Source organism: Sebastes fasciatus, chromosome 12 (assembly GCF_043250625.1).
Source record: "Sebastes fasciatus isolate fSebFas1 chromosome 12, fSebFas1.pri, whole genome shotgun sequence".
Taxonomy (NCBI): domain Eukaryota; kingdom Metazoa; phylum Chordata; class Actinopteri; order Perciformes; family Sebastidae; genus Sebastes; species Sebastes fasciatus.
The window spans coordinates 32,048,494-32,070,752 of NC_133806.1; the positions used below are offsets into that span (position 1 = coordinate 32,048,494).

Below are 22,259 nucleotides of genomic sequence, written 5' to 3' on the forward strand. Positions count from 1 at the left end.
TTTTCAACATATTATAGTATGTCGAAAAAACCCATAGTATAGTATTTTGAAAAAATAGTCATAGAAAAGTTATAGTATAATATGTAAAAAAGAAAGTCGTAGTATAGTATGTCGAAAAAAAGTCATATTATAGTATGTTGAAAAATTTCATTAAAAAATGTCATAGTATGTTGAAAGATTTCATGAAAAAGTCATAGTATAGTCTATAAATTTCATGAAAAAAGTCAGTATAGTATGTTGAAAAATGTCATGAAAAAGTCATAGTAAAGTATTATGAAAAATTGAATGGAAAAAGTCTGTATAGTATGTCGAAAAATGTCATAGTATAGTATGTTGAACAATTTCATGAAAAAAAGTCATAGTAGGTCAAAAAAAGTCAGTTTAGTATATCGAAAAAAATTCATAAAAAAAAATAGTATTGCATCTCGAAAAAAAAGTCATAGTATAGTATGTCAAAAAAAATTTAGAAGTCATAGTATAGTATGTCGAAAAAGTCATAGTATAGTATGTCGAAAAAAAGTCATAGTATACTATGTTGAAAAAAAGTCATAGTAAAGTATTTCGAAAAAAAAGTCATAGTATGTAAAAAAAAAAAAGTCATAGTATGTAAAAAAAAAAAAGTCATAGTATGTAAAAAAAAAAGTCATAGTATAGTATATTGAAAAAAAAAGTCATAGTATAGTATGTTGAAAAAAGTCTTAGAATAGTATGTCGAAAAAGTCATATAGTATGTAAAAAAGTCATAGTATAGTATGTCGAAAAAAAATTAATAGTATAGTATGTAAAAAAAAGTCATAGTATATAAAAAAAGTCATAGTATAGTATGTTGAAAAAAGTCTTAGTATAGTATGTCGAAAAAAAATTAATAGTATAGTATGTAAAAAAAAGTAATAGTATGTCGAAAAAGTCATATTGTATGTAAAAAAAAGTGATAGTATAGTATGTCGAAAAAAAAATAATAGTATAGTATGTAAAAAAAAAAGTAATAGTATGTCGAAAAAAAGTCATATTGTATGTAAAAAAAAGTCATAGTATAGTATGTCGAAAAAAAAGTGATAGTATAGTATGTAAAAAGTCATAGTATAGTATGTCAAAAAAAATTCATAGTATAGTATGTCGAAAAAAGTCATTAAAAAGTGTTAGTATAGTATGTCGAAAAAGATTCATAAAAAAACATAGTATTACATGTTGAAAAGAAGTCATAGTATAGTATATCAATAAAGAGTCATAACAAAAGTCAGTATAGTATGTCGAAAAAAAAAGTTTAAAATAGTCATAGAATGTCGAAAAAAAGTCATAGTATAATATATCATACTATATAGTAGGATTTTTTTTCGACGTACTACACTATTTTTTTTCCGACAAACTATATACTATGACTTTCTTTGACATGCAATACTATGACTTTTTATCAACATACTATAATGACATTTTTTAAAACTTTTTTTCAACATCCTATATTATGACTTTTTAGATTTTTTTTAACGTACTCTAATATGATTTTTTCTTCTACAACTATTCCTCTATCAGGGAGGAAATTAAAGATTCAATAAAAACAAATGCAAATTTAAATTAGTAGAAAAATTACTTAAATCTTAATTTATTATGGACAATAGAAAATACAACTGCAAAAAGAAAAAAGCTTATCGTCTGTACATTGGCGTTGCTTCATTAGAAATCGCACATTATGTTCAAATTACATATTTCCAACCAATCTATGTTGTGGCGGTTCATCAAAAAATATACGCAATCTAACAACACTATTTACAGAATGAACTACAGTAAACGAAAATGACGTTGCTGCGAGTCCAAATGATATGACAACAGGAAACAACGCTGACATGTTCACTCAAAAAACCTCATACAGCATTAAATCCATGGAATAAGCGTCCTCGCAGCTCACTGCCGTTCTTCACTAACATGTTTGGTACACCACTTTGGGCACTGTTTTCTAACTAAAACAAATATGTAACAAACTGCAAAAGACTTTTCACTTCAAGATGAAATATATACAGTACAAATATGTAAAAAAAAAAGAAAGGAAAAAAAAGTGTCATTTCTTGTAGACCCATGAAAAAGGCTGTCTATGTTATTGTTATTGAAGCCATGACAGCAGTACAGTTGTGTGCAGCTCGGTGTACATACCTGTGAGCGCAACAATAATGAAGACACAACACACTCTTCTCTGGGGAGCTTTTTCGCACAGGGTCAGCATGAGAGGGACCTGCATCTCCTGGAGAATTCTCTGGGATGCCTGTGTTTATTGAGCCAAACCTCTCTGGAGGTTATCATATTGATGACAATCAGACAGTAGCAAAACAGATAAAAGTCATTAAGCCAATCCCAGGGAACCAGACTCCCCTTACTTCACTGCTAATGTGGATAAACAGCAGGAGGCTGCTTCTAGGGTAAAAGCCCTCAGTATACAGTGGAGCAAATCTATAAAGTCTTCCGATATTTTTCTAACCAAATAAGCCTTGTGGGAGGAGGAAAATGTTTGGCAAAGCTTTGCTGTTCAGTCGTAAAACTCAATCTGTACTCAGTACATTGGTACAATGCTGTCTGACTCTGGGACTTGTGTGGTTTATCATCAGGGGAAGACATTGTGCCAGTCTCCGGATGATTCAGGAACCACTTCCAGGTCAAGTTCAGACGTTACCTCGACCTGGGGAGCTGATTCTTCTTGGCTCAGGGACACATCTTGGAGCTGACCTGGAAGGAGAAAGAGGAAGTATGAGAGGGGAATTTGCACATGCAGTTAAACACTCCTCAGGATAGGTAATAACAGCGCTTTGTTAACCACAAGGAAAGCCCATTAAAATACGTTTACAGAGCTGCACCAGCAGCTCCGATTCTGTATTCAACTTGCCAGTGGCCGTCATGCAAATGAGACCATTAGTCAAAAAGCAATCTTCCCCTGCTCACTCCTCCAACATTTGTTTTAATATCTCACATTCTCTCTTGCTATTCTGAAAACATCTTGTCTATTACCCAAACTATATAATAAGACTTGACTAATGTGGAATATTCTTGTTGTGAGTTGTAAATATGATAGGAGCCATTTGTCGTAGTACATTCAGCTTAAAAGAATGAGCACAGAACAACAATAAGTCACTTTGACGCAGGCTGAGAGGTTCAGACGCGCTTTCTTCTACAGCTGCAGGCCACGCACGGAATTGACTTTTACAGTGGGAGTCATTTAATTTTCTCCCTCTACTTTTGCTCTCTATATCTGAAACGCTTTAAACCCATATTTATTAAGTTGTAAGTGCGTGAGTGTGCGGCTTGAATCCTCCAGTATTTTTCACAGGCGAAATGACTGTAAGAGAGAGTCTTCAACAGCCACACAAACGTAGGCAAAACAAAATAATCCCAGCAACCATGTAACCTAGGGATGTTCATAATTAACCGTTTAACCGTTAACCGACATTAAGCATTTTAACCGATAAACACTATCGGTTGAAACGGTTAAAAGAAATATTTATAATTAATTAAAAAGCTGAGCGGGTCAGAGGAGCGGCTCGTCTCTTTAAGGAGAAAAGCCGGTCCAAGGGCGGCTGTGGCTCAGAGGGTAGAGCAGGTTCGATCCCCGGCTGCTCCGGGTCACATGTCGATGTGTCCTTGAGCAAGACACTTAACCCCAAATTGCTCCCGATGTGTGAATGAGTATTTAGATTAGATCCTGATGGGCAAAGTTGACACCTTAGCAGCCTCTGCCATCAGTGTATGAATGTGTGTGCGAATGGGTGAACGCTGACATGTAGTGTAATGCGCTTTGAGTGGTCGGAAGACTAGAAAAGCTCTATATAAATGCAAGTCCATTTACCATTTACCTTAACAGCCCACCTTAAGAGGTGGAAACGGAGTTGCAGGATACAGGAAGTCGGCTCTGGTCTCTGGCTCGCTTGAGCAGAGCAGAGGAGTTGTCGTTTCGTAGCATTTATTCACAGACAAATAAACTGTTGCCACACTGCTACACCTACGTTCACAGCTATTACATCCTCACACTCATAGCCAACGCACACATGGACACTCGTTAAAGTTACCTCGCGCTGACAGGCTGTATGTGTGTGGCGGCGGCGGTGAGCAAGAAGCCTCCGGCAATGCTAGAGCTGCTAACGTAGCACAAATACACACAGTGTTTATCGGGCAATCGCTATCGCTAATCCAGGCAGACAGAGTGTCGTTACGCCGGGCAGACACACAGCTGACAACCTACTAAACTAAACTAAATGTGCGGTGGAGACTTTTACTGGGAAAGTGGCTGTATGGCCGCGACACTACACGCAGCATCGTAGCTGCTAAGTTAGCGCTCACGGACGGGTGAACTGGGTTCTCAGTTGTCTGTTGTGCTCATACACTGCAGCTGGCGTGAGGCACAAATCTTGTCGGTTAATGGTTTAATTGGTTAACGAGGGCCGGTTACCGGTTAAGACAATTTTTCAAAATGAGCATCCCTAATGTAACCACATCAAAGTTATCTTTAAAACCGAATGACTTTTCAAGATTTCAGACAACATTTCTGAAACCATATCGAACCTGGAAACATACGTTTTGATTTCATCAGGTCTGCCAGGATTTGCAAGACCATAGAAAACCCTGAAAAAGTTAATTCAGTGTGCCCTAACCTTTTAGAGTGTGGGCCTTACTCCCAGTGACACAACAGAAGCCAATGTCTCAGATGTGACTCTTTAAATGATCTTCACCCACCCAGCGGGGTTAACCTGAGTGGAAGCTTCTGTGGAGCTGTTGAACAAATAGAACAGTTCTGTCAGCATTGTTCTCCACCTCAGGTAATCACCAATAGGTGCCTGCCAGGCTCCATGGTGGGTGAATGAATAACAATGTTAACAATGTGTCGCACTCTTGGCCAAGCATAACCAAAGGGGAGCCACAACCTAAAGCAAGGCTGTCGGGGGGGAGAAGTAATGATTTAACATTCAGGACATGCGTCTGCTGCTATCGAAAAGCATGCTGTTCTGACAGCTTCGAGCGAACAAAGCCGATGCGCGTGTCATCATGGTTTTCCTGCTCTACAATATCACCGAGTCTGCGAGACGGGGGCGTGTGTGTGCATGCACATTAGCGTTGGCATAAGGCTCATTCTCAGCAGATAATGAGAAGGATCATCAAGTGAAATGCAACAGACGCAGAACTTGGGAGTGATAGATAGTTAACGTTCCACAGGGGAAGGCCAACGCTGCCTCTCAGCAGTCTGAAGTGCTCAGGGAGACTTTTTAATGTACAGTGCCTTGCAATAACAGTGTTATATAAGGAATGTGGACTGTGTGTGATGGCCATGAGAGACATAAACACACACACCCGCGCAAACACCACGAGGTGGAGAAGGGGACTTCATTATAAAATGCTCATCTACCCGGTTCCCCTGGAAGTACTAAGTGAACTAAGTTGACAAAGTGACAAGAGAGAGAGATGATTACTGTCTCTTGTTGCCCAGCTGCATGAAGAGCTGGCTGTCAGTAGGGTTTGTGTGCGTGTGCACTGGTGTGTCGGCTGCTCACCGTAGCCGTGGGATCTCTTCATGTGGTGTTTCATGTTGCTCTTCTGGGTGAACCTGATGCTGCACACCTCGCACTTGAAGGGCTTCTTTCCAGTGTGTTTGACCATGTGCACCTGCAGAGCGCTCTTCTGGTTGAAGGCCTTGTCGCACTGGCTGCACTTGAAGGGCCGCTCGCCTGCACGAAAACACAGAGCCACAGGTCGTTTATCATTCATTGTCATTGCGTTTAGTACTTTCATGCATTGTAATGGTGCGGTCAGATTAATTGTGATATACAGTACTGTAATTTGGTATAATTGGACTCTATAATACGATATGTAATGTGACAGAAAGAATTAACAGCAAACTCTGTGAAAAACAATTACGCTGTTCAAGCCTTACATTCCATGAGCCACAGAAACGTGTATCCAATATCAACTATTCTGCTGTTATTTGTTCCATTAAGCAAATACAAGTACTTCAGTGGCCTCCCACATGTTCACACACCCTCACACACGGCTGCACACACTGCAGTCGGTGTTAATTTGTGTGAAATTGTGCTCTGCCATTTTAATATCCATGTCTAGTACATGTTGTTTTAAAAAAATAATAATGAAATGAACCAACCTCTGTTGTTTAAGCTCCAACTTGCTTTTTCACCAATGTGTATACATGTAGACAAGCGGCTGTGATGTGAGCAGCATTGTTGAAACATGGAAATTTTAGAATAATCTGCTGATTGTTTTCTTGATTCATCGTTTTGTCAAAATATTTCAGAAAATACCTATCACAAGAGTCCAAGGTAGGTGATGACAGAACTAGGGTTACACTATTGTAACCTTTGATATCCAATATCCTGACATAGAAGACAAAGGAAAAACATCAAATACTCAATTTTTTTAAGCTGGAACCAGTTAATTTTTGGCATTTTTGCTTAAAGGTGCTAAACGCGAGAATGGGAACATTTCTATTGCCTCCGCACAGCTCTCAATATGGCGACCACTGAGCCGGCGGCTAATAGCTAATGCTGCTAACAGTACTAACAGTGAAAGCAATGGCAATAGTGCTGACAGAGCTAACAGTGTTAGCTGGAACCGGAGGGTGGGTGCTACGATTCCATTTGGACACGATAGACTTGTTTTTTTCTAGTCAATAATTATATATATATATATTAAAAAAATAATTCTCCTTGAGTGAACTGAGGAATGATATAACAGGGAAGCTTAGTGGAAACTAGGTCTGTAGTAATTCACTGTGCACACAGTACACAGCCCATGGACCAAGTAACATACACCCATGATACAACGTATGCACACAGCAGTCTAAAACAGACCATAGATTTGACCCACATGTTTCCATGGTGATCAAATGTTTCTCTTCTTTCACACAACTTCCCTAAACTTCACAGATGCATGATCTTACACATTCCTGTTAGATACCAGATTCTGAAATGCTGTCCCTTAATAATCATAATAACACAAGGACCTACATGTAGGTAGTTATGGAGCCCCAAAGTGTTCAATATTAAATCAATCAAAAATATGTCATGAAAAAAAAAGTGATTAAATTGTATAAAATGTCTCATAATTTCACTAATTTTACTTCCCAAATAATGGAAATTAAATTAAATATATTTAATTATAGAAAATTAATGTATTTATTTCATGATGGTATTTTTATCAATGCCACTTTTATTTAATATCACATTTTATTTATTTTCAATGGAAAATTTAAATTATAGAAAGTTAATGTCTTTATTTCATGATGGTATATTTATCAATGGCACTTTTATTTAATATCACATTTTATTTATTTTAATGGAAAATATAGCCGGCTTGAAAAGTTGCTAGATGTCGCTACATTACGTCACGCACTATTGTGCATATTTGTGACGTCACATCACGGAACTATTTACATACATATATACTATATTTTGTTTAAGAATTATGAAAAATTGTAAATTGAAAAAAGTCAAGCTGAACTTAACTGACTTGAACTAGCTTCATCATTTGGTAAAATTATTCTTAAAGTTGCTATCATCTCATCAATAAGTATCTCGATCTACCTCTATCTTCAAAATCTTTTTATGAAGTGAATTTTTTTTTTATTAATACTAATAATAATAATAATACATGAATAAACCCACTCTTGCAAATTGTGTATTTTGAGAAATAATTAAACATAAATAGTCAAGTTAAATCATTAAAAATATAATCAAAGGAGAAAGAGTTCCCCAGACAAACAATGGGGATCAGTGATTGGCCGTTAGGTACGCACAGTCACAGCTCATTCACGCTTCTGTCTGACTGCTGATTGGTTGACTTAAAGTGGCTGTGACTGGTGACAACACCATTGTCACCAAAAGTGATATTGTGAAATGAAAACAAAATTTAGAACAATAAAATAAAAATGTAAAATGAACCACAGAACTTTGGGGCTCCATATGTAAGTGTAAATGATACTGATTGTAAAAAATAAAATACATTTTAATTACAATCACAATATTGTGATTTTTGTTATGACATGCACTGTGCAAACTTGTTTCATGATGTTCTCACCTGTGTGTGTTCGGTTGTGTCTCTCCAGCTGGCTGCGCTTGGCGAAGGCCTTCACGCAGGAGGAGCAGTTGAAGACTCTGGGTTTCTGGGAGCTGGGTGACGGGCCCGGCAGGTGCACTCGTTCATGCTCCTGTTGACAGATCCAAAAATTAATTTCACCGTTTACAGTCTAGCACACAAAGCCCCTCTACTACAACGCAGCTAGAACAGAGATGTCTGTCATTTTGCAGAAAATAACACGTTGTTGTTTGAACCACAAAACAGATTCTGGAGGGTCTGGACACCCCAACAATCATTCCTACAGAGACTTTGAGCTGGCACAGTCTTTTCTTTTTTTCTTTTGTGTTTCTTTTCTTTTTGGGGTCTCAGGTTGTGAAATGATGTGCTCTGTTGCTGGGCGGATAACTGATGTGATAAGTAGAAAAATTAAAGTGGCAAGACAAATGTGTGTGCAGACGGGTGATTTTGAGAAAATGCTTGTTTTGAATCTTCAGTTTTGTTCTCGATCCCTTTGAAGCCTTACATAGCCTTCATTATTATCTAAACGCCCTTTTTGATGACTGACTTATATATATCTTATCAAGTTTCAATATTTCATAGTTTAGAGGCAAACTATTATATATGGAAATATGGAAATTCTAGCCAATAATTTACCCCATATCCTTTAAGGTGCAATAAATGGTTATTTGACACATGTAATTCGTATTATCAGTTTAGAACAGGTACAACCACTATACACTGTGATACTGTGTCATAAAACTGAAACAATTATTTGATATTAATTGAAAATTAATTTGATAATTAATTTAGATAATTGTTTTTTTGTCATTTCTCAAGCAAATAGCAAATATTTGCTGGTCCCAGCCTCTCAAAATGTGAGGATGTGATGCTTATCTTTGTCATGTATGATAGTTAACTAAGATTGTTGATAAGGGAAAAGGACAAAAATGATTATGCTGTAACTGCTGCTAAGTTTATAATGAGATAAGAAAGTCTAGAGTAGTGCTGCCCAAAGTGTGGGCCATGTAGCAAATTCATGAAAATATATATTCATTGTTCTGGGAAAAAAAGTCTGAATTAAAATATATCAAAATAATTGTATATTAACTAACTAGGAAGGCCTTTGACTCAGTTTTGGTCACAGGCGTTACCCAGTGAATACCCAGCATTGGGTGATCTCTGTCTGAAGCTTGTGTCTATTCAGCCAGACATCAAAGCCTTCAGAGCATCAATGCAGCAGCATTACCCATCTCATTAGATTAGATTAGATTCATTAGGGCCCTGACGGTGAGTAAGCCTGATAAGCTTGTTGCGTCACAATCAGGACTAAGTTCACTTTGTCATTCAATTTTAAATGATGCTGTCGTAATGTCATTTAAACATTGTAGTTCAACACAGAGTTGGGGATTTTGATGCAATATATTTGTAAATAGTGGATTTGGATGACATGTACCGTTTTTACAAACCGTATGTAATTTTATTTTGGTACAATTAGGTCCCTCTCGATCCCTCTTAATTTAAATGATTTTTAAATATCCATTGTAGTGTCCATAGTCTAATTGTAACCTTTGCTACTGTTGAATAAATAATTTCATTTTGTACAATGAGATATCTACTTGTTAATGTTAACTATGCACGTATATTTCCATGACAATATGAGATGGGGGGGGTGTCTCGGAGCCTCAAGCTCTGGTCTAGAGGGTGCTTGGGCTCAATACGGAGGCAGCATTTATCAAAAGTGCCTTGGATTAGTTGGGTGTATTTTTCTATACACTCATTTGCTTTCCTGTCGAGAATCAGATGAGAAAAATCAATATCACTCTTGTATGCTAAATACGAAGCTACAGCAGCTAGTTAGCTTAGCTTAGCATAGAACCACAACTATGTTTATGCTTGAGTTTTTGTACAGGTTAAGCAGACTAGATCTAGTGCGTTAGTAAGCTTTAGAGGTGCTGGTAGACAGATTTTGTTACATACACTTGGACTAGCCGGGCCAGCTGTTTCCCCCTGTTTCCAGTCTTTATGCTAAGCTAGCCAGCTACTGGCTGTAGCTTCATATTCACACGAGACTGCTATCAATCTTCTCATCTAACTCTTGGCAAGAAAGAGTTTGACAAAAATGTTGAACTATTCCTTTAAAAAAAGTCTCTCCATCTTAAAAAGTTTCACACTTTACAACTTAAGCTTATACATGCCTGAGTGTGTGTGTGTGTCATGAACAAAATAAGATAGATGGTAATTTTAAGTGACCAAGTAATTGAGAAAAGAGTCTAAGCTGGAGTTGATGTGATTCCTCAAACTGGGCCATTAAACCAAATCCCCTTCATTTATCTGGCTGTCAAGGTCATGTGAGGAAAAATGCTCCTTTTTTTTCCTCTCCCTGTAAGTCTACTGATTTTTCCAACCCATCCAGCGCTGCCCATCAGCCTGCAATTAATTCTAAAACTTTATCATTAAATATTTTTCCTGTGTTCCCAAATTATAAAGCCATAGTTTTTTTGGTTGTCTAGCTATAATTGAATGTCAAACTTATTATCCACACGCCAACAAAAATGAAAAATAACAGCACTACCAATTTATCTTTCTCACCACTGGGCCTTTAAAAAAAAAATCTAAAACCAACATCTGAGTTCTCGTTGCAGACTAATGAGCAGCCCGGGGAGATGGAGAGGATGAAGCTCGGTCACTCTAACTGTGAAACCCACCTAATCTCAGTGTCATTACTTTTGTGAAAGACAATTACTGCTCAGCATGTCGAGGCACATTTACAGAAGTGAAAGCCTATGGCACAATGGCCTTTGCTTAGAAATATAATATATGGTGGGGAAAGAGCTTGTGTATAAAGCCATATCCTGCTTCTCCTCTTTCCTCCCGATCTCAGAGCCCCGGCATTTATGTGCTCGTGTGTCTCAAGAGGATCGTCGGGAAAGAGAAGCACACGTGCTCCTCTTCTTAATTCGGCTGCAAAGCACTTCTCACTTTAAGTGTTTTGTTTTGTTGTTGGAAGTGACAGTTGAGATGAGTCTATCTGAAATGCTACTTGATGAATAACTCTTATTTTTGCTCCAAATAGTGAGACAGCATTCATTCTCCAGCCTGAGGTGGAGGCACAAATAACTAAAAATAAGATTTGTGTTGATTTATTGTATTCATAAAACCCTGAGAGTTTTATTCATTTGCTTTATTCATTCATATACGATGCTAAATTTGTTTAGAGAGAGAAAGCAGCAGCTGGATTGATGTCATCATTATATATAAGCCATCAGTAGCTGAAATTCAAAGCTGTTTATCATCCGTTTTTTTCACAAGTTCTTACCTTCAGGTGTGTAGCTCTCTTAAAGGCCTTGTTACAGAGACTGCAGACGTGACAGCGATCCTTGCCGTGAGCTTGTCTACAGTGGCGTCGCAGCGTGTTGGCATTCTGGCACACCTGATTACAGTAGTAACACTGGTTCCGATTATCAGCCTCCGTCTGGCCGTCCTTCCCACCCTTATGGCCGTCGTCGGTAATCTGGATCACACACAAAGATTAGTGAGTAATATATTTACAATATATTACTTATATTTACTTATGCTTACACAATGGTAGTAGTTTCATGTGTCAGGTCTTGTCTCAAAAATGTCTTAAACTCATGGTGCATATTTCCATAAAAATAAAATGAGATTAATGAATGTGTTCTTTTGTATCCTCCGGGCAGCCCCTGATTACGATTCCTGTTAGTAATAACAATCAACTGGTAGACGCTGGAGATAGGTAATCCATCATAGTGGATTATTGTGTTCCCATTTTAAGCATTTGCCCAATTCATCAATGTAAAACCTACATCCACCTTTGTTTTGACAATTCCTCCCCCTGGATATCTTAAATAGCACACTACACATACAGTACATGACCAACACACTCACATTGTATCCATTGTCAGATGCTCCGTTAGTGGACTGGGAATGGTGGCTGACCAGTATGACCTGCTGGCCTGAGCTGGCTGGCTGTCCTGGGTCATTCAGCACCGCAGGGAAGGTCTGACCCTAAAGATGAAGACATATTCTGGTAAAGCAGCTGACAAACTACATGTCAAGTTTGGTCATCACACATGCTTAATGACATCACAGAATTTTTAAAGATGACCTATTATGCTTTTGTGCTTCTCCTTTAGTGTGTTATATAGTTGTTGTGCATGTAAAAGGCCTGCAAAGTTACAAAGCCCAAAGTCCACGCCAAAGGGAGTAAGCCTCACCCACACCGGGAACGTCAGGAGAGCGTGGATGCTGCCTTAACTGTTGTTTTTTATTTTGGTGTCCGTGTTAACAGGTTAGAGTATCCACGTTGCCCACGTGAGACGCGCGTCTCGAGCTCTTGCGTCTCGCGGTCTTGCGTCTCGAGGTCTCCCTATTTTGTATGCGAGCCGCGCGCGTTTCAAAGCAACAAAAGACAGTGAAAGTGATCTATTGACTGTATATTGACATCATACCAGCAACATTACTACAGTTTCAATATCTAGACATCTGTAGAAAATGTTACGGAGATGAAAAAAAAGTAAAGACTTATTTTTTAATCAACACTTCCTGCTTTCATTTCAAAATAAAAGCCCGTAAGCAACAGAATTCCTTCATCTGTTAACACAAGGATTTTATTCTGAAATATGTGCCGGACAGTGTTGTAGAACATGCAGTGACTTGGAGAGCTCCATGAATGAATATAGTACGGGTTTTAATTGTGGATTATTACTATTATTTACAAATGACCACACTCTTCTTAACTTTTCTCTGTCTAAAATAAATATAAATGACATTTATAATGTAATGAAATGCTCATTTTGAAAGGCAAACTCTATGTAGAAAGAAAGGGCTGACAGCAGCAGCTGCAACAGCAGAAACACAGCAGCCGCTGGTGTGAACACCTGATGCATGAATCACGCAGCCGCCACGCGACGCAAAAGCGACGAATCACAGCAGACTGGGCTTTTCAGGAGGGGGGGGGCGGGAGCTCACACAGAGCGTTTCAGACAGAGGGGGAAAAGGGTGCAGCACAGGCGGTATGAGAAAAATAAAGCGTTTCTTTGAACATTAAAGCATATAAACATGTTCTAGTAGAAACCCAAAATACAAGTATGCACCTGAAAATAAGCCCAATAGGTCCTCTTTAATATCTCTGTTCTAGAGTCAGACAGAGTTGAGAAATACATTTTAAGCCTAGGCTGGATTTTTAAATCAGTCATGGCACCAAATAACGGCAATAGATATTCATCTAAATTTTGCGGCGCATCTAAATGTCTTTGAGTGCATTGTGTCTTTTTTTTTACCTGCGTGTTGAGGTTTAGGGTGACACCATCCAGCATACCCTGAGCATCTGCCAGTGTCAGTGTGACGCTGTCATCGCTGGCCACGCCGCCTGGTGACATCACTAGGCTCTGGGACGCAACAGTATGTGATAGGGTGGTGCTCGGTGGCAGGCTGGAGACTGACAGGTGAGAGATAGAGCACAAGTTAGAGATATAAGAGTTTTTGACACACACAATTCCTCAACATGTTCATGACACCATTTTCAACAACAGCCAGAGCGGTATTCTTTTTGTGACCAATGTAGTAGAATTTATACAAACTTTATTTGAATGGGGGCCATTATGTTCTTTGCCATATACAGCTCAAATTGCCAACCTATGCATGAGGGATTCACAGGAAACGATGCAGCATATACAGTAATTCAGAGTTACTGTTATTGAGTTACTGTAATTTTATCACAATAACATCAGCCTCACTGTCTATTGGTCATTTTCCTACAGCTGTATTAGAGCTGTAATAAGTTACTGCTGCTTCACATTAACAGCATTCTAGAAAAACACAGGATGGCTGTTAGTGTGAAGCAGCAGCATTTTTGACAGCCGATCAGTTTTAAATATTGCAGGGAGTAATGAAATAAGAAGGAGCAATTCAACTTTTCAACCATACATTTTTCTTCCTTGAACAAAAGTGTCTCCATTAAGACCATTATGTGACATTAAAGCTCTCCATTTAAAGCCTTTTACTGATGAAACAAATTAAATACTTCTCAGAATGAAGGATGGTTTCACTCCGATTCAGATTCATCTTTTGAATAAAATCCTCCCACGCTGCACTGGAATGGTTTCTACGGTTACTGGCCTCAATGTGAGTCGAACTTTGGACCAGTGGTTACGGTACAGTACATGGATTGTTGTTATGACTGTAAAATGTGTACCTGTATTGCACATAGAGGGCATTGAACACATTAAACCTTTGGTCAGGGGGGTGGGGGGGAGACAGAATACTGAAACTTAACCAAAGGGAAGCTTTTTGGATCCATCTAGATGCGGTAAAGTATCCTGTCTCAATGAGGATATACTAGACTTCACATGTTTTCTGTAAAAATAGCTTTTTATTTTCTCTGTATAGGCTTCCCAGTTTTTCTCACATCTTATATTAAAATCTACATATGGGTACCTATCTTCCATGTATGATGTATAAAAAACTTTTTTTCTGTGTGATCTCATCTGATGTTATTTCGTGTTTTCATTATGAATTATGACATGGCTTTTTTAATGATTTAGCCACTATAGTGAAGGCTTTTTATATATTTCCTTCCTTGTTGTTACTTATTCTTATATTTCTGAGTTCCTATATTGCCTTCCTGCATATCCTGTTTTCCAAGAGCACCCGACACATCTTTGATTTACGGTTGAGTATACAGAGCAAACAGTCATCTCTTTTTCCTGTGTACTATTCTTTCCCTGTTAAAGGGTATTTTGGGGGGGAGGGGAGCTTTTCCTTATCCGATGAGAGGGTTGTACTGTAAAGGTCAGAGGGTGTCGTATCCTGTACAGATTTAAAGCCCCCTGAGACAAATTTGTAATTTGTGATATTGGGCTATACAAATAAAATCGGCGTGACTGCAACCAGCTGGCTACCAAAGCCCTTTTGGTGCTTTGCTCCCTGACTAAAAATAATAACGACATATTGATTAGTTTTGGTCAGGGAGGAACCTCCATTAGCGGCGAATAACACCAGACGATATTTGATTTTAATAAAAAAAATCGCAGCAAAACGCACAGTTTACCAGTTGAGGCGCAGGTTGAACCATATTAACATACAGAGTGACTGGAATGCTTCAGTGTAATCAACAAAAGCAGAGATGCTCTCAGTGTCTCTGTGAAGCGGTGGGAATGTTTTCCACTTGAGTTGAGAGGGGAGGGTAATGGAGAGAGATGAGAGACTGGAAATTTGATTAAGCTTCTAGGTGACAAGCATGCCAGTAAACAGAACAGTCGGGAAGCCATCTCTGACAGAACAAATCATATTTGTTCACTTCACAGCACACAAGCCCTTCACTTTCTTATCACGCCTTGTTCTGCACAATTATTAAGTGACAATAATTCACCTACAGAGTTTTCAAACTCAAATGTTTATCCTCTTGATTGATGCCTGTACAGTATTTGCACTAAAGATGAATTTTATAGCACTAAAATATGACATGCAACACAGATTCCAGGACATGGAGGTCAGGGTGATAACTGATATTCCAAGTGTGTCTTGCTCCATTTTCTCGGTACAAACGACTTTGTATGGGTCGTCCTTTTTTTTAGCATTTCCAAAGGTAAAAATACGACGGCAAAATTGTGAATCGATTAAATCGAGTGTTTTGCTGCTATAAAGTAAACTGCAAACGTTTGCACGCCTGAAAAACTAGCTTACTACAGTACAGTGGTCTTCTAGTGTTTCTTCCAAAGTAAAGAACATATGCTGACTTTTGTGTGGATTTACCCACGTCATTTATTATATATATCATATATGTAGTCAGCACATATATATATACATATACATATATATATATATATACATATATATTTAAGACCCTATTACAAGGTTCTTACAAAAACATTAAATGGTCAGCTGAAGATGCAGATTGTAACCATAAACTGTATATAAAGATGGACGACAAGTCTCCGCTTCCACCCCACTGTACGAAAGTGAAGCCAAAATATCCCGGATACGGGAGCTGCCATCTTGAGATTTTGAGGTCATTTGGAGCCAGAGTCTGCGCTGTAGTGATCGAGTGGTGGAGCCATAGTATCGAGGTCACCCGCCCGAACCAATCGCGGGCCGAGCGCGGCCGCAGCTTGTCAGTAAGAGAGACTCACAGCTGCCAATCATGACGTCCCACCCCCTTTTTTACAGCATCAAAAAAATAATTAGAACCGGCCTATACTGCAGCCAGCCACCAGGGGGCAATAGAGATGTTTTGGCTTCACTTTTGGGGAGCTATCATGTCGTACATCTTTGTATACGGTCTATATTTGTAACTCACAGAGTTAGTGTTAATTAGCTAGCTAGCTAAAACTGATCAAATCTGCTAGAAGCTGTAATTTCAGCCGACAACACCGATGATTGCAAACCAGTTTTTCTTTACTGTTCGAAATATAAATGGGACAAGTTGGGATGAGAACGTGTTGCATGATCTGATACTGGGATGTGTGGACCAGGACAAGCCTTATTCAACCTTGAAAGTCTATCTGGCAGCTATTTCAGCTTCCCACATAAACTTTGATGACACCATAGTGGAGGTGGAGGGGGCACACACCTTAGCATGCCATTTCATGAAAAAGGGCATCGATCGAATGACTGTTTGAGCCTCTCCATCAATGCTTCGGTTTTATCCTGGGATCTATCACTGGCGCAGGAGGCAAGGGCAGCTTCTTTTGAACCATTAAAGGAATTCAAGCTAACATGGTGGCTCCTCTCTCTCTCTCGTGAACTACAGACACTCATTCACTCGTCGTGTATCCTTTGTATCTGAAGTAGCTACAGATTACTGCTGTTTTGGTGACTCTTCACCCTTGACCTGTCATATCTGATGGACAGAAAAGGTTTTATGTTCAGTCGCATTCATAGAGAGAGGGCTCGGTCCTTCCAGTGCCAACGTGATCCATTGTTTGTTGCTCAAACCAGCAAGAGGTGAGACTGGGCCTACGCAGTGTCTCATTCTTTATGTGATGGGAGCGAGTGCGGTGGCTTACAGCACAGGCAGGATTCACAAGGCACTCCCACTTGATGTGCATGTTCATTCCATCAAATTGCTTGGCAATTTTATTCAGTTCAAGTGGGTTATTGTGGTGATGTTTTCGCAACAGCCGGCAGGGGTATCTCCTACTTTGATGCCATGCTATTGACTTAAAGCGGTGTTCCTGATTCAAGTGGTGTTACGAGTGAGTGGAGCAGGTCACTAATGATGGCTTGATGCAGGTCAGAGAGGACCTTTTATGTGCATTTATAAAACTCACAGAGTGAAGTTGTGTGGAACAAAGTCGGCTGAAAGAAAAGAGCTGGTTTCTTTGTAGCCATAGATTTCTGGGAGACCTTTAAAGGCCATTTTGTTTTAAGGAGATACAGTACATTATTTTAAGGGAAGGGAGGCCAGCAGTTAAAGAGGAACCTCACCTTAATTAAGAATTCCAATATGTTATTCCCATGGCCTTGGAAAGTTCAATCAGTATTTGTGAACATGAGCTCCTCTCTCTCAAAGCCAGAAACCAGAGAAGTAAGTCTCAAACTTGTGATGTCATAGAGTATAAGGGTATAACAGAATGTTTGTTTTCTTTTTTACACCTAAATGAGCTTTATTCTGCTGTAGTGATGTCAGTTGTGAAACAGAAAATGTTCCCATATACTCAGATCATTCCCCTGGGTGCTCTCAGTGTTGTCTATACATCTTTCCCTATCCATTGTCTATGGAGCGGCTTCACACTTTATACCTGATGACATCAAAAGTTTGAGTTTTAGCACTCCAGTTTTTGGGTTTGGGAGAGAGTTGTTCATGTTAACTAATGTTTTTTGGACCGTCTTAGACCATAGGAATAACATGTATGAATTTTGAAAATGGTCGTAGTTCCCCTTTAAATTCTAACTTTATTAATATACCCCTTAGGAGTAGCATGATTCTCCAGGTACGAACGGGCACATTTCACTCCCAATTAATTTCAATAAATGAGGGAGTGAGATGTATTTGCTTACTGTCACAAACTGATCCCATCTTGTTCACTTATCAGAGTCTGATCTGATCGAAGACAAGGTGGGATTTACTTCTCCTTGAGGAGGTAGTTATTATATGTATCCTTGTTTGTATGTTAATTCATGGCAAAAGAATACAAGCAGCAGAATAGGAGTTGTAGGAGAAAAGTTATTGGTCCCCACAGACTCAGTTTTCATTGGAAAACCAGGGTTACAAAATAGCCTTTCACCGTCTAACTCAAGGGCACCTCTGCAAATTAAATGAAGTCTGGAAGCATTAACAGCTGCTTCAGGGACTGAACATGTTTTAAACATTCTGTTTAACTCTTCAGAGAGAAGATGTCCTTGTAGTCACACGTAGACACAAAACACACATATCTCTACCGGTCCTAACCTGTCAGTCCAGTGTTGTGACCCTGAGGTAGGAGGTGGTCGTTGGTGATCGTCAGGGTTGCGCCGGTGGGTTGGCTATTGAGTGGTGATGCCAGCCTGATGCTGCCGTTCATCTCAGCACCATTAGCATGGTGGCTATGCTGGGGGAGCAGATCCTGACCTGCAAAAGTATGGAGAAAAAGTGTTTTTTAGTCCAGAATTCAAGAAATGAGATCACAGTCATTCACATTTCAAGCTCATTTAGGTTTTTGTTATCTAGGGTAGGATAGGATGTAGCATATTTTGGTCCATTTGAGGAAGAAAAATGTTGTTGTTCTGTACATCTTCCAGGGGTGGCAAGATGCACACAAATTTAGGTTAAATGGGAGAAACTGAAAATGACATGGACATTTTTGCTTGCATGTACTGTGATCCATCTTCAATTCTCCACTGCCTCTGCTTGAAGAAAAAAAATCAACAATTTGCAGGAAAAAACGCTGCACTGACTGTCAAGATAGTACTACAGTAATAATCAGAATGCTGAATGAGAGACAGTCCAAGGTGCCCAGAGGAAAAACTCGGACTGCTCCAGTCATGCAGGCAGGGAATGATCTATCTTGACTTAAGGGGGGCTCAGAGAGGCTCTTACCTCTACACTGTGGATACAACGTATATATCTCCAGCTTATATACGACCAGCTGGCTGTGTGTTGGGGATGTGAAATTGGCTTGTGAAGAGGGTGTATCATTCATAACCTCTAACACTGTGGCTTTTAATTTTGATTTGTGAAGCAGCTTCAAAATGAATCTAAGGGCTGTGAGTTATTATTGCGTCTGTGTTTCTTCTCTGCCTGCAGACGTGTTCGCTTGAGTGAGGAAATCAATAAATGTGTTACAGATCCTTGAAGGGATTTTTACTTCATCTGTTGGTTTGTTATTGATAGTCTGTCTGAAAAGACAAGGTTATACAGTATGTAGCTATGTATTTGGATGTTTTTTTTTTTTGTAAAGTGGTCCATACCTGATATGGTGAGGGTGATCTCCTGAGGGTTTCCTGCTGCAGCGTTGGAACCAGAAGCTGACGCGTGGGCCTGAACCTGTGCGAGGGCTTGAGTCAGGCTGGAATTGTTGATGGTTAGCGTGATCTCCTGACCGCTGGCGCCTCCGGTTACCAGCCCAGAGCTGCTTATGACATGGCTTAGGTCCTGAGAACCTGCAGAATCCACAGGAAAGCATAGATCAGCTATTCAGCTCATAACACAGAGCGTCTTGTTGTTTTTTTCTCCGCCGAGGGATGCCACACATACTTGCGGTATCCTGCTCAGAGAGGCTGGCCATTGTGACTTGAGCAGGTGTGATGGTGGAGGGCTGCAGGGCAAGGCTAGTCAGTGGGTGGATGACGACATTGGCGGTAACTGAGGGGTCTGTGGCGGACATGAGCTGGCTGCCAGAGTGGGAGACGAGGCCAGTGTCGACGCTCAGGGGCTGAGAGAGGAGGCCGCCTTGCTGCAAGGTCTGCTGGAGGAGGGCATGGTCGATCTGGAAGAGGAAGCACTACTTCAGATGAAAGATGAAAGACGAAAGGGTGACGTCCAGGAGGAAAATGAGAGTCAGACTTGTAGAAATATATGACCACAACCTACGGCAACGTGTTTTCTTTTTGAAAAAACGTTTCAGGGCATTGAGGAAAACTCCAACCTTTGATACTTTTACTTTTCAACAACTTAAATCTGTTAAAATACACTTCAAGAATTTAGATGACAATTTGTAATACAATGTTTGGCTTACATACATACTGAACCTACTTAAATGTCCTATATTTTTTGGGAGGCTACTTCTAATCTATTCTAGCATGTAATGTATGAAATTTCATACATTGAAAAGTAAACTTTTGATAGAGGATATGAGTAACAACACTATCTGAACAAATTTCAATATTCAAATCATATCAGGTAACCACAAAAAAAGGAATGGATTGGAACTCCAGTTTGCAGATCAGATGCATCAAAAATGTGTTTTACAGTTTTATGTGTTGTACTTTTACAGCTGACTGAAGAAAACTCATCATGGGCTCCCCGTCCAGCAGCCCTGTTCAATCTTGTTCTGGTGCTCTAGTGAGATTGTAGCGTTTCTCCTCCACTAGACTGCTAATTTGGTTTAGTAAATATACGCTGAGCAGACATATTAAGGCCCTGGACCAACCATCATTACAGCGCCACTGTGGCAATGCAGCTGCAGTAAAAAGCAACTCATTAATACTTGTTGAAGTCCTCCTAACCACATCACTGTTGTACTGAATACATTCGCACACAAAAACAGATAAACTTTTATCTCCTAATTTCTAATTAATTAGGCAATGTTGACAGGGTGGTTTTAAATTTTCAGTTGTGTAAATGAAATGTACAAGACCTTGATTAAGAATTACTCTACCTCAAATAAAGCTGATGATACATCAACACATCCCCAAAAACCTTTTGCATAAACTAATCTGTTTAAGTAATTAAGAGAAATGGTTTGGACAAAATGATATGCACCCCAGGAATAATTATAAAAATGACTGATTAAATTGTCTTCTGCTCAATTAAACTATGATAATAAAGCCCTGTGATGGTATTTGGGAAATATTGACTTAGAAGGCTTGCAATTAAAAGAGGTTTAGCACTTAATACTAAAGCTAAGAATTATAACCAGATATTTGATTAATCAAAGACCATAGTAACAATAATTTGGCAGGATATATTCACAGGATATTAATGTAATCAAACTTTTCTGACCTATAAACTCCTTCTTCAGAAAAATTGTGCAGGTATAAACCATTTTGTACCATTTTTTACACAGTGCACATATTTTGGAAATGCTATAAACAAGAAAATGTTTTAAGAAATAAAAAGACAAACACCGTTCACTACTACTTGGGGGACACGGGAGTTGCTGGTCAATCGCTGCCTCGATCGGTTAGTTTGTTTGTGTTGTTGTGAAACTTTGGTGTTTAAAAGGGTTAGTTTGGATTCATGAAAGTCACACAATAATGCAATAACTAACTGATCGATGCAGCGGTAGACTGTCTGACAGCAAAGTAAAGTGGTTAAAATATTAAAAATATAGCATACTAATATAGATTTATTTTTTTTTTTTTAGGTGGGCCTTTCTTTTAGGTGGCTAAAATATGTTTTGCTGCCGGCCCCGTCCACAGCAGTACATTGCTTTGCTTCGGTAAGTCCTGTCCGCTTCTCCAACCTGGGGCGTGCCGATCGTCATCTACTGTAGGTAATACTGACTATGGATAAGTACCTCTTAACAGCTCTTCAAAAAAAATCTGAACTATCCCTTTAAAAGGGACTGTTTGTAACTTCTTACACTTACACTCTTGTAAATCATTGCGGGTCGGTGTTTCCTATGCGCGCTCGCGTGTGGCTACGCTGTTGCAACACAAACTACACAGAAGCACCAAAACCACAAAGTTATATCTAGTGACGCCCGTCTTGCAAAACAGTGTAATCTCTCCCTGCTCCAGCCCCCCGACCACGGCCAGAAGACACAGAGGAGACCGTAGCTTTGGTCTCCAGGGCCGGAATCAATGCTGCACTCTGTTCCTCTGCCTGCCTGCTTGCCTTCACTCACACGCTCAATCATTCTCGCTCGCTCCACCTTTCACATGCATGCCGCACACTACACACTAGTGCTGGGCGATATGGTTAAAAATAATATCGCAATATTTTTAGGCTATATTGCGATACGCGATATATATTGCGATATTTTCAAATATCCTCTATGCACTTCATAAATGCTCAATTTAACCCTTTGATGCATACA

The 22,259-nt window shown here is 39.2% G+C and overlaps 1 protein-coding gene across 2 annotated transcripts in view; it reads right to left on the reverse strand.

Moving 5' to 3' along the window:
- Positions 1-1,572: 1,572 nt before the first annotated feature.
- znf236 (zinc finger protein 236) overlaps positions 1,573-22,259 on the reverse strand; it is a 61,541-nt gene continuing 40,854 nt past the window's right edge. Inside the window, exons 24-33 of one of the 2 annotated variants that reach the window (XR_012596415.1) lie at positions 19,754-19,985; positions 19,468-19,659; positions 18,470-18,628; positions 13,359-13,516; positions 11,965-12,084; positions 11,375-11,569; positions 8,059-8,188; positions 5,523-5,696; positions 4,629-4,746; positions 1,573-2,712 (exon numbers count right to left, since the gene is read on the reverse strand). Coding sequence is in view for 1 of the 2 variants with exons in the window: in XM_074654744.1 (XP_074510845.1) it covers positions 2,591-2,712; positions 5,523-5,696; positions 8,059-8,188; positions 11,375-11,569; positions 11,965-12,084; positions 13,359-13,516; positions 18,470-18,628; positions 19,468-19,659; positions 19,754-19,985 (1,482 nt within the window). In the remaining variant the exon portion in view is untranslated. The remainder of the gene's footprint in view (positions 2,713-4,628; positions 4,747-5,522; positions 5,697-8,058; positions 8,189-11,374; positions 11,570-11,964; positions 12,085-13,358; positions 13,517-18,469; positions 18,629-19,467; positions 19,660-19,753; positions 19,986-22,259) is intronic. The other variant, XM_074654744.1, reaches the window with a different exon arrangement.